Here is a 13,631-nt window from a genome sequence, read left to right on the forward strand (position 1 = left end):
CCCCTCTCCCCTTTTCCCCCTCTCCCCTTTTTCCCCTTGCTCTTCCCTGCCTATTCTTTCAACCTTCCTCTACCTTCTTCCCCTGTTTCCACCAGTCCTTTAAAAAAAAAAAAAAATTTGCAGCAGCACACTGACGTAACCTGTTTCTTAATACAGATTCTTTTCCTGTCCTGTGGATATTTCCTTGCTTTCTGCAGTCCAGACATCTGCAGGGTAGAAGTTTTCATGGAATGATAACTTGTTTACAAACATCATTTATATTTACCTAATTTAGCTGCAGCTCACATGAGCAATAAAGCCTATGCATAAGTAATATTTCTTTGATTTGATGCCTTATTTGGTTGCTGTCAGAGTGAACAGGATATCTCCAAGGGTGAGAAGTCAGTCTCCCAGTAGGCAATTGGGCTAAAGCCTCTATGAGTATTAAGGTGTAGTAAGAAGCTTGTTATCTTTTTTTTTTTTTCCCCTGAGATAGATATTGATCTACATGATGTGATTTTTTTTCACCTGTTTGAACACCACACTGTTCAAATAAAAAAACTCTATAGTTGTCTTTTGATTCAGGTTTGATTTAAATTACACCTTAGAATTAGAAACATTTATTCATCTTATCTATCATCTGAAACTGCTTGGCTGGAGACATTCTTGCTGTTTTCGTGGTTTTTCAGTTGTTTAATTCTTTGTTTTAGGAGGTCTCTGCTGATCCCACAGGAACTCTCACAGCTGCTGAAGAGAGAAAGGAGAAGGTGCCAAGCCCACATCTCAGTCATCTCGTAGTTTTGACATCTGGCAATTCGCTGTATGGTTTGGCAGAGAGAGTGGTGGCCACGGAATCCTTGTAGGTTATTTACTGTACACTGCGTTTTGTGGTCACTGGAAGCTATGGATTGTTTTAAGAGATTGTGATTGGAAGCCAAAACCTTCTTGAGAGTTCAAAAATTCCTGCTTCTTAATGTGATTTTAAATATGAGTGATAGAGGTAATTTCATAATTAAAGGTAGCGAGACTTAACCATCTGTTCTAACCACCTGCAACCACATGCAGTGAATTTTTGCTGCAGCTGGTCCAGTAAATTGTGACAGTACAAGGCTAAATCTGACAGGAAAAATGTTTAATTTTAAAGAGGCTAATGGGACTATTTAATATGTATGGTTCATTTAAACCTTATATTAAGTACTCAGATGCTGATGACTGAGACAAAACTGCTTAGTTTGTGTTGGTTTGGCTTGGATCGCAATGTTCTTTGCAATGGGTGGACATTTACCTGTGAAGAAGAGGTTACAGCAAGCGAGTAACACAGAACTCTTACAAAGTGGTCAGAATAATGCTAAGAGTCAAAGGCGAATTTTTTTTTTCCTCCACACACGGTGACACTTAAAGGTTAGAAGTTAATTTTAAAAATGTATTTTCAAAGGAGCTTATTTTTTTTTTGCATTCACTTATGCTTAGTTAAAAATGTATTTCTTATGTTGTTATTAGCAAATCCTACACCTGAGGAAGAATTTGATCTTGTATTCTATCTTTTAAAGATTCACTGGTGTATGTATATAATTAGGAATGTTATTTTGGAATTCTGACTTAGATTTATGAATGTTATTGTAATCCTGCGGTATTACAGGATATTACAGGACACTTTTCCATTGACTTTACTAGACTTTGGATCAGACTTTTGCAGTGTAACTTGCACAAAGTAGAAATATTAATTGCTGATATTCAAGCCTTAGTCTCTTTATTCAAGCATTTTCTTGCTTGCAATCATATTTTAAAATTGGCAGAATTGAGCATACTTGTTGATATGCTGTCATGAAACTGGTATGGTTCTTGTCAGGATTAAATTTTCCAGAGTTGTGTATCGTTATTGCCAAATATGTCAACTGTAGAGTAGAAGTTGTATAGAGACATGCCAAATGTTGCATTTAGTTCACAGTGTATTTTCGTTGCCTTCAAAGGGTGTTTCTGGCTGAGCAGTTTGAGTTTCTTCAGCCTCATCTTGATGCAGTGATGCCAGCTGCCAAGAAGCCTTTTCTTCAGCAGTTCTATTCTCAGGTTAGAATTGTGTAATTCACAGTTGATTTTTAAACAGAAGACTTGAACCTTATACTAAATGGTGCAAATACTTGTATATCATATTTATATATTACTCTTATTAGCCAGAAATTTACTGAATTGAATTTTATTTATATTCTGTTTCAGACAGTGTCAACTGCAAGTGAACTACGCAAACCAGTTTATTGGATTGTTGCTGCTAAAGCCATTGATTATGAACAAATGCTGCTTCTCATGGCTAATGTGAAATGGGATGTGAAAGAAATCATGTCACAACACAATATATATGTAGATGCTCTTTTAAAGGTGAATACTTTCTGGGAAATGGTGTGCTAGAGTTTATATAAACATTAAATTGCTGTAATACTTCACTAAAATTGTTAAGGTAGCATGCTTTTTTTTTTTTAGAGCAATACAGCATCTTGACAAATGGTAAGTTATAAGGACGTCTGTCTGAAATTTTCATTATTCTTGCTGCTAGGAGATAGTTTTCAGTGCTGATTTTTTGATTATGTGATGGCTGAAAGTGACTACAAAAGCTTAATGAGTTTCATATCTAAGTCTTGAGTAGCAGATAAATGTGTAGTAAAATGGAGTAACATTGAAGAAAATCCAGTGGTCTGAGATAGTGGTTTTTTTAACAACAGATATTTGCTGTTCTGCATAATTTTATCAGCTGTCTTTCAGATGTATCATAGGGACTATAGGTGAAACTAGCACTGATAATTGTGCACTATCTAATTGAAGTTGCTATATTTAGAAGTTAGCATTTGAAAAGGAAGGTAGAAGGGAAGTTATTCACCCAACTTCTCAATTGCATTCAGTAGAAGTGGTTACACAGTTCCTGTGTCTTACGGCAGACAGAACCAGTTCTTGGGAGAATCCCTCTCTCACACTTTTATACATGCCTAAATTATGTTTCTAAAGGTCTTTAGAAGGCAGTTCTGGCACTGGTAGAATTTTACTAATTTTTACAGAGAAACTGAAAATTTTATTCTAGAGATACGTGAAGTGTGTATCACAGATAAAGTTATGCATCTGTGTTGAGTAACAGTTTTGATAACAGCTTTGTACTTCATAGCTGGTCTCTGTTTAAAAGAAAAGAAAGCAAAGAAGGGAGAATCTGATAGACAATATATCATTGCAATGAATTTGACTGAATCTTTGTTATTACCCTTCTTTATGCTTCTGTGGCTTTTTAAAATCAGCTTGTACTTAAAATATTTGGTCTCTGCAGTAGAACTTTTTCTGAGTGCAGCTGCTGATGAATTTGCTTCAGAGAAATCAGGTTTAATACCATTTAAAACCATTTCTGGCCTCTACATTATATAGCTATTAATAGTTGCTACAGAAGCTTTTAGATCACTGCTAAGCAATTAGTGATTTGCTGTGTACCCTGGGACTCTGGGAGTGTCAGATGTAAGCACAACATTTAATGTAATAACCAACTACTTTTAGTCGACACATGTGCAAAATTCTGTACTCAGTCATACTATGTGTGGAAGCAGATACATTGAAGGAAAAGTATTGTTCAAGAAATTTCATAACATGGGATGTTAGGCATCTTCATTTCCAGAAGAGAGAGTTGTATGCCGGTTAAAGCATGATACTATGGTACCGTGCTTCCTCTTGCCAAATTTCTCTCAGAAAATTTGTGTTAAACACCAGTTATTTGGTCAAATACTAGGTTAAATTGGTTACTGAGATGCCCTGTTTTGATCTCAGAGGTCTTTTCCAACCGAGTGATTCTGTGTGATTCTGTGTGTGGGGAGAAAGAAAAAAAAAAAAGAAGAGAAGAAAAACCCACCTAGATTAACAGTCTTGAAATGCAAGCACATTGTTGGACAAGCATGGCCTAATTGGGTTCCCTACAAACTGCTTTTGCTAGTTAAGCAGAGCAGTTAATTATCAGTCTGCTTTATATTTAAGTCATTTGATACTTTTTCAAAATGATAGAGGCATTAGTCACTGGCAGCAGACTTATATTTTACTTTATGTAGGTCACAAAATCACTGTAGCAGTAATTATGTTCTGTTATGACGAGTTTGCTACTCATAGGAACAGCTCAAATCCATCCAGGCCATTGATGTTTCAGATGGAAGCAGGTGCCTTCTCTCGACCTGAGTTGTTATCTAGTATTGCAATGTGCTCCTGAACTGATAGATCTGGATTCTTTTCAGTGGGTGCTCACAGCTCCTTTTAAAGCACCAGGGAACTCTCCGATGTGAAAAGTTGAAGGATGAAAAGTGGTTACAATATTTCTGACCTTGTCTTTGAAAGCTGATGGGGCAAGTATTCAGAGGTATAAAGAGATCATCACTGGGTTTTCTTCACTGGATGTATATTGACTTTCAAAAAGCTAAAGATGAGTTTAGAGAGTGAGGCAATGAATATGACATTTGAAAGTTTAGCTACATGGTTAATTTTCAGAGGTGTCGGTTTCAGAGAGCCACACCTCTGGAGAGCAGAGCAGTATTTCCTTTTTAAAAAATACTACTGAGGTAGTGTTGTGAATAATATACTAGAAAGTGATAAGCGTATCTCTACTGTCTGTGCCTATTAAGCTTCTCTGCTTTGCTCTTATTTTTCAGTATTCTCTTTCATGTGCATTTCTAATTCTTTGTTGGTGGTGTTGCTAGGGATCTATAGAGTATGATCCCTTTTATGATAAAGGAATAATGATCTTTCATGTTTCATCAGGAATTTGAAGAATTTAACAGAAGGTTGAATGAGGTGTCTAAGAGAGTCCGTATTCCACTGCCAGTATCCAACATCCTTTGGGAGCACTGCATACGCTTGGCCAACAGAACTCTCGTGGAAGGGTAAGCAGTTCATGGAAGTCTTCCTTTTGAGTAAATATGTCTATAATGATAGAATCTGTTTTATGGAATTAAAAGTTCTAATTTTGTAGTGCAGTCATAAGCTCTTGTGGTTTTGGGGAGCCTAAAAAATATCAAGGTGTAACATAGTCCTTAGCAGTTGTTTCAAGGAGCTGATACAGCATTAAACCTAAAGGGAATGGTCTTGTACCTAGGTACTGCTCAAGGATGAGATTGAGAGTTTTATTGAAGCATTTGAAACAGCATAGTTCTCTTTCAAATAAACTTCTATCTGAAGATTATGATTTCCCAACAGAGCAAAGAATAAAGTTTAAAGTGTAATTGTCAGCACCTTCATGGTGATGCCATTTGTCTTTGCCACTCCTTCTATGTATGTTTCTGTATTTCTTTCCTGGTTATCTTTACCCTATGTACTCCCTACTACCTATTTTACTTCTTTCCATCCCACTTTCTGCAGTCTGCTCTAATTTAGGACCTCAACAATATCCTCCTTCTACAAGCGTTATCTACAAACTGTCTATTGAGAATCATCAGCTTCCTTCAAGCCATCATTTTTAAACTCATGCCCATTTCTTTTCATGCCATCATCCTATGCGTCTCTTGAGCTCAATTTCATCTCCAGGGAAACTAAATCCAGCCATGACCTCTGTCTGGCTTCTCAGTTCCTTCATATGACACATGACCTATACAAGTATCTTTTCTTTGTGAAACTTTATATTCTGTTTATCATGCCTCAGATCAAAAGAAGTGGAACTAAAGCATCTTTCTTCCCCTTGGCCCCCTTTCCTTTCAAGTGGATAACACCATCAGTCACTATCAACCTCCTCTGCCTCAGTCCTTGTGCCTCTTTTGGACTTGTTTCTTTTTCTTACTTCACAATCTTATTCATCTCTTGTGACCTCAGTGTTCATGAATGACTTAATTTTTAGCTGTGAAGATCATCAGTCTTGCTCCGTGTTGCAGCTTTGGTTCACATTTATGACTTACTACCTTTCACATTTACTTTTACCTAAGCATTTTAATGACTGGTCAGAGTGGACTGGGAATACCTTGCTGATATAATTTGTCCTGTGCCCTTTCTTAAAATGTAGAGAGCACTCATCATCAGCACCCAGTTGTCTGCCTGTAATTTCTGTTCTTGACCAGTTCTTTTTTCCTCACATATCTTGTAGTTTCTTTTGCTTCTGGGAAAAGGAAGGAAGGTATTCTGAACAGCTGACTCTCTGAATACCTTCATAACTTCTTTCATCTCTGAATACCATGAATTATGGAATTAAAAACCATGAAGGAGGTGTTTCTCCTCCCAGTGAGCCTGTCAACTGAAATTGCTCTAATCAGACTCTTTGCTAAGTGAAGAATCATCTCCAGTACAGTCAACCATATCCTTCTTTAAATTTTGCCCTACCCTATCTCCTAGTTCTGTGTTCTCTCTTGTTTCCCACTTGGCTTCTTGAAATGCTTCAGTGTGTCCCTTTAAAATCATCATCCAATTTTCTGTGGAGCTCCAAAAAGCTTGTGCCTTGGTCCCCTTCTCTTTTTGCCTCTGATATTTCTGCATGCTGCAGATTCTTTCTGTGTACTAACTGCAAGGGTACAATTTCTTCTTATTCTTAACTTGATATTGCTGTGTATCCAGTTTCCAGCTGCATGTTTCTGCTGCCTCCTTGGCATCAGACCTAATAATTTAGAGACTGTAATAATGAGGATCAACTTCATGAACCAATGGAAGACTGAGCTTGCTTGAAAGGTGGTATAAAGGAAGAGTGTAAACAGTGGGACAGGATTGTTGCTTGTGGCAGCAACCTGTGGGTGGGCTGCATTAAGTCTATCAGTTAATGTTAAGGCCATTGCGGTGTCGTTTCCTTTGGAATTTCTTATCTATTTGAAAATGGCAAAGATTGTTTTCCTCATTTGTTGCCTATCACTCCCCACTGCAGTCCTTCCTGGTATTACCCTGCCCTAAGCTCATCCACTGTCTCCTCTTCTTTGTGCTCACCCTGTCACCAGTTTTCTGTCAATCTCCTCTCATTAAAACATCAACCTCTCCCAGACAGTAGACAATGCTGCCACCCTTTATCCTCTGGTTACTGTGGGTGTTTTGAAACAAACAGCTTTGTGCCTTTCTCTGATGCTGCCACTGTTGGTACAGCAAGCTCCTGGTGACTAGTCCTAAAGCTGCCGTGTTACCTTTCAGGCTTCAGTGGTCATGATCATTTGACTAAAGTCACTGTCTAGTGTGCTGATCAATGTTGATTTCATTTCCTTTAACCCACCTCTAATAAGTTGTTCAATGTAGGACTTTTAGTGGCTTTTGGGAGGTGTGTGGGTTTTTTAAGTAGCCTTGGGTACAGTGGGGTTCTGTTCTGTGGGTGGGGCTAAAACATACTATACTAATGCAAATAAGACTCTGCATCAGATATCCTAAGAGGAGTTCTTGTCTACTTTTGACTTAAAACCATAGTTATGTTCCTCCTCAAGGTTCGAAGGCCTAGGTTAAGTGACTTTTGAGAAGTACAATTAATTTTTAATTCCTTCTAATTTTTGCTTTCCACTGTGTCTCTCTTTTCAGTTATGCCAATGTAAAGAAGTGCAGCAATGAAGGACGTGCCTTGATGCAACTGGACTTTCAACAATTCTTAATGAAACTAGAAAAGTTAACAGACATTAGGCCTATTCCAGATAAAGAATTTGTGGAGACTTACATTAAAGCATACTACCTAACAGAAAATGACATGGAACGCTGGATGAAAGAACATAGGGTAAGAATTAAATTTTCATTCTTTTGCTATCTGTTGGGAAAAGTCACCATTGTGACAGAATCGTGCTAGCAACTCTATCAATGCTTTCGTTTGTTAAAAATGAATATATCCATATACGTTCATTTATTATAATAAAATCTGTGTGGGAATCAGCATAAATATAAATGTGAAGTTAGTATGTGTTTGTACTGATCAACATCTGGTGACTGGGAAGGATGAATAAGCCTTATGGTATCAAAAAATGTGGAGAACTAGAGTGAAGTTGGAAAGATTTGTGTGCTGTTCGGAATATGCCAAAGTGCACATCTTGATCGTCAGGCAGTACAGTTTGAAACCACACCATGAAGTTGTACTTTGCCTTTAGAAGTAGAGTGCTTAAACTAAGTTGTAAGGCACAGTGGATGAGTCATTGCTTTTTCTTCCTTAATTTTACAATACTGAATAAGGATCAACATTGCTCTCTGAGATAAGTCTTCATTTGTGTTTTGAAAGCATTCAGCATGCTTTCATGGTAGCATAACCTAACACTTATATCAGAACTGCGTAAGTAATGGTCACATGCGATGGGAGCTGCCCATTGTTAAAGTCTTTTAAAATGGAGCATTTTAAAACCTGTATTTTGAGGTTACTTTAAATTCCACTAGAAATGGATGAAAAAAATGTCTTTATTATAATTTTCCTTGTTATACCTGGAGCCACAAGAGAGATACTGAGCTGTTGTTTGGTAACCTAGATGGAAAAACTCTTGTTTGAACCTACTGGTAGAAGATATGTTTTGGATACTGTTAAGTATAAAGATAGTACTGGCAAATGTAGTGTTTTGACAGATGTTAAGAATTCTTGTCTTAACATTTTTGCCATTTTTTCCTCCTTTATCATGTACTGAAGTTAATGTTATTTGAAGATCCTGTAGACAGCAGCATTTAGAAGCTTACTGGCAAAGAGAAGTCAAATTAAAAAGGTCAACTTTTGTCACAGTTTGTTTAGAAAAATGTTCATGTGTTAAAAGCTTATCCCATTTGCATATACGTTTCCCACTCAAAGAGTGGAAAATACATTAAAAGTTGATGTAGAGATAGATGTATTGACAGGATTACTTTCTGTGAACTAAGTCCAACAATACTAAAGTTGTAAGCATTTTCCATTATAATCTGCCATGTAGCAAGATACAGTTTTGTCCTCTGCCTCAACTATGAAAACTATCCAAAGCTGACTTTACTACCACTTTAAATCTCTCTTGTGTACTGACTGCTTCTATCAGTTGAAAAATCCGCAGTGTGTATGCCTGCATTTTTTAACTTTCTATCTTTGCCTGGTGTTTCATTCTGCCATAACATGGTCTGCTTTCATTTGCCAGGAATATTCCACTAAGCAGTTGACCAATCTGGTGAATGTTTGTCTGGGCTCCCACATCAACAAAAAGGCAAGACAGAAGCTGCTCGCTGCTATTGATGACATAGACAGGCCTAAAAGATAACTGGAAAAGCTACTTTCTTGGTGGATTGTACTTTTTTTCTGTTCATGTGAAGCATGCAGGCAAATCTCTCATGGACTAATGACAACATTCTTTTCAAAAACATTGTGCATGACCTTTCTTACCAGCATTGGAGACACTCTGAAGTTGCATAATGTTCTAAAATACGACTTTTCTAATCTGTAGAATTATTTTCAGTTGTATTTCTTCTTTTTTTGTTTTTTGTTTTTTGTTTTTTTGTTGGTTGCCCTTAGTAAAGGGCCACTGTTTGTGCACTATTGGTGAGCTGTATATTTTGCAAAACTGTATGCTGTAAGTAAAATCGAAATCAGAGAAACACATTGGCTTAATATATAGTCGATGCTCTTTTCTAATAAAAGGGCTACTTGAAAATATGTTTTCTTTCCTCTCTGCTTTCACCCTCAGAAGTTGTGCTTTATTATGGACCACTGTAAAATGAAATGAAATGTACAATACTCGATCGATGTATCTTGCATGTGGATTAAGAGTGCAGATCAACTAAATACTCTCATGTTAAATCCTCTCATCTTCATATGTATTTTAAAATGTCTGTTTACTTCAGAATTAATTTAGTCATATCAAAATGATCGACTTCAGATTAACAGAGAGTAATAAATACTATACACTAATATGATTTCTTTGAGACTTTATTTTCCCAATTCCACAATGCAGAATGTAATTTACAATAGAAATTAGTGCTGTTCCTTTCCTATCACTTCCCTTTTGTCCCTCTGCCGATCTTCCCTGTTCCGAAGCACTAATGCCAGAGAATAGGAATAATGTTGGTTTGCATTGATACTAAGATAATCTTACTATTTCCTGCCCTGCTGTAGACATCCTGAGCAAAGCAAAATTGCTTGGCTGAGTGTTTGTCCTAGAAGTTGATTTGTCAGAGCATCACTAACTCCACTGAAATTTCAGATTTGCTTTTGATTTTCAGTATGTAAAGTTTTAGATTTTTTTATTTATTTACTTATTATGTAATAAACTTTTTTCAGTGCTCTCAGATCTTTTAAAAGGAAGCATGCTAGCATTGAGCTAATAGGTAAAATAATTTACAGAAGCTACAGTCCACTAATGTATACAACATGGTGAATTTTCAGTTTCGAGTTCATACTTGCCATTGTATTTTTAATTCAGACATGGGAGAATCGGGAGTTACTGAACAACAGCAGTACCTAGTGGTAGCACATTGCCCCATGGAATCATTACAGTTGCTCTTTTCTAATTTCCTGTTCTGAAATGGACTGAGCTCATTGTGTGTGTTCAGTGAAAGCCTGTATACAGTTCTAGAAGAATGATAGAATTTTTATTTTAAATAGTGACTGTGTAGTATTCAGCTCCTTTGCTCATCTGTATTCTAAAGGAAATAAAATTTAAAACACAGTTTAACTCCATTCTTTACTAACCATGGTGTCATACTGAGTTCCATTTAAAACTTGTTCAGCAGCACGTCAATGTGTATGTTGAAGCTGAATCACTATTACACTTTTACCCTCATTAAAAAGGTGGCTCAAAAAAAGACAAGTGTAGTTCATTTTGAAAGTGTGGACTTTTGCTTCAGTGTATTTGCCCTGAAGTCAGATCCTGGACAAGAGCTCTTGGAAGAAATAGAAATGAGTCAGAGACGATTAGTGTAAAATCTGTTTCTATTTTCTTCTCATGGATGAAATAAAAAATTTAAATATCTTTACCAGAGCTTTGGTGAGCTGAACACGTGGTTAGTTTCCCCTGTATGGTTTAGACTGCTGTAATTTGATTGCTTACCAAAAGGGATGTGTATAAGCATTGATTGTAATGTAGGGTCAAGGAAAGAGGTGAGCAATTGTATGAATCATAGTCAGGAGTAATCTTTTGTAGTGTATCTAAAGTTCGACATGTTAATTTTAAGTGAGCCCCCAAATAAAAGAATGTGAAAGATGCAGTGTTAAACTGGTGCATCAACTGTTGGATCTTCATTCTTATGTCTCAAATGGTTATATTTTCCAGGGGAACCTCCCCTCACTGCCCAAGATTGTGTCTAAGGGAGAAGCAGCATAGCTTAATGGCCTACGAAAGCTCTTAGATACATGGATTACCTTTTAGATTGCCCTGTGTGGAGTCAGGAGTGGGACTTGATGATCCTCATGGGTCCCCTCCAGCTCAGGGTATTCCATATTACTTGGTCCTGAGTGTCTAATGAAGCCAAGTTTTGGCTGAATGTTGGGTCTGGTATGAGAATTCTTTACAAGCCATTGATTTTTGAGACTCGCTGTCCGCCTTGATTCTCCTGTGGCACAAGAAGACTCTGTTACACTGCTTTTGCTGCAATAGAGAATGTAGCTTGAAACATCCTCTATGTTTTAGAGGAGTGTTTTGGAGTACTTTAATAATGGAAGATGATTTCCTTCAGTCTCCAAGGAGGATGACCAGCACTGCGGAGGTGGGCAATGCATCTGTCAGTCCTTTAGCTTAATGAAGGATTTAAATCCTGTTCCTCAGACAGCGAGTACTCTGATGTTTGCCAAACTCAGCTGGAGCATAGATAACTAGTGTTCAAGTCTGTCTTGAAAGCCCGTGTTTAACAAAGAAAAACAGCAAAAACCAACAAAAAACCAACAAAACACTCTCAAAACCACACACAATCCCCTCCACTCTGATTAAATTGATAAATAGTGCTGTCTCTTGCAAAAATCCTCAAAAGGCCAAATGTCGACGGGCACCTGCTATATTATAAATCATGCAAACAGATGGACCAAAAAAATGCAGATTTATTGTGTGTGTGTGATAGTATCTATTTTATTTATAACCACTGCCTGTAACTGAAGACTAAACATTGCACCAGACACTGGGGTTATGGTGCAAGTATGGAAATAACACAGTTTGCAAACAGCAGTTTCTGTACTTGCTGGCTATTTAAGGATATTTGTGAGTATGGTGTTTTTGCAGAGCCAGAGCTGTTTTTCATCACAGAGGAGACTTGGGTTTAAGCATCTGCTGCTCTTCCATGAGATCCTGAAGTGAGATGTGGAGCAGAGGCTTTAAACTATACTAAATACTTCACAGATTTGTGTTTTGGTTTTTTTTGTTTGTTTGCTGTTTTTTTAAAGGGTAATCAATAACATGCCATATGGCAAAGTACACACCCCAGAAAATAATTAAGAGATGAATAATCTCTTTTTTTGTGTGTGTTGGATCCATTGCTAGATTTTTGAATCAGTATTCTGTCCAGTCCCAGAGAGTTTACATGTATATGCTAAATTAAAAATAGTTGGATGTGACCTAAACTTGAATCCACTTGGCTGTCCTGTTAGAGAAAGTCCCCTCAGTACCTCTCAGCTCTGCTGGATTGATCTGAAACTTTTGATCTGGATACACGTGCAAAAGGAACACAGCTTCACGAGCAGATATTTATAGATCTATGTGTTACATTTGTAGATTATTTTGCATAGATTTCAATATTGTCAGATTCAAAACTGGCAAACAACTGTCTAAGTATGTGTTCATCTTTGAAAAACAAAATATATGAGCAAGCTGAAGATCTAGGAGAAACAATGCAGCAGAGTGCCTCTTTTCACTAAGCACAAAATTAATGAATATGCAAAATGACTGCAGGTATTTCTGACAATCTTTTTTGCAAGTATCTCCAAAGCTCCTACTTGTATGTGTTTTCAGCCCTGTATCTTTAGTAATTTTTATTCATGAGTACTGTTATTCATAAAGAAAAAGCAACCCAGTCACTGTATTTTGGTAAAGAATACAATAGAAATGTCACCCCAGCCTTAAAATGAATCCTTGTACAGGAAAGATATTGTCAGGATTATACTGTGGCTGCTGTCTGAGAGTTGCAGGGATTTACTGTAGAATATGTACCATATAACTGTTCCTTTTTAAATTCATCCATATATTGTAGTGCAAACGCATACATGCACAAAGCACTTTGTGTGCAATGTAATTCAACAGTGAGGGCCACAAAAAAGAATTTCAAAATTCAACAACAAGCAGCACATTATTGGTTCTCTACCATCACTTATATCAGTAGCTGACACTGAAGCCTGGGTAGGCAGTGCAAAGGTGTTTTTGGAAGAAAGGAAGCATTGCACCCATTTTTAAAAAGGGTTGAAAGGATGACCCTGGGAACTACCGACCTGACAGTCTCACCTCTGTGCTTGGGAAAGTCAAGGAACAGATCCTCCTAGAAGCTATGCTGAGGCACACGTAGAACTGGGAGGTGATTCAAGACAGCCAGCATGGCTTTACTAGGGGCAAGTCCTGCCTGACCAACCTAGTGGCTTTCTACAATGGAGTGACTGCACCAGTGAACAAGGGAAGAGTTATGGATGTAATCTATCTGGATTTCTGCAACGCCTTCGACATGGTCCCCCACAACATCCTTCTCTCTATGTTGGAGAGGTATGGGTTTGATGGGTGGGCTGTTCAGTGGATAAGGAATTGGCTGGATGGACGCATCCAGAGAGTAGTGGTCAACAGCTCGATGTCCGCATGGAAGAC

General features: G+C 37.4%; 1 protein-coding gene across 1 annotated transcript; it reads left to right on the top strand.

Moving 5' to 3' along the window:
• Positions 1–689: 689 nt before the first annotated feature.
• LOC104535846 (coiled-coil domain-containing protein 132) lies at positions 690–9,731 on the top strand (the record flags this gene model as incomplete). Its single annotated transcript, XM_010187737.1, has 6 exons — positions 690–838; positions 1,950–2,046; positions 2,194–2,352; positions 4,747–4,868; positions 7,456–7,645; positions 9,003–9,731. Coding segments are annotated over 6 exons (837 nt in total), but the record flags the coding sequence as incomplete, so codon positions are not given.
• Between the last annotated feature and the right edge of the window lie 3,900 nt (positions 9,732–13,631).

The sequence above is a fragment of the Mesitornis unicolor genome, unplaced genomic scaffold, assembly GCF_000695765.1.
Source record: "Mesitornis unicolor isolate BGI_N332 unplaced genomic scaffold, ASM69576v1 scaffold11610, whole genome shotgun sequence".
Classification (NCBI taxonomy): domain Eukaryota; kingdom Metazoa; phylum Chordata; class Aves; order Mesitornithiformes; family Mesitornithidae; genus Mesitornis; species Mesitornis unicolor.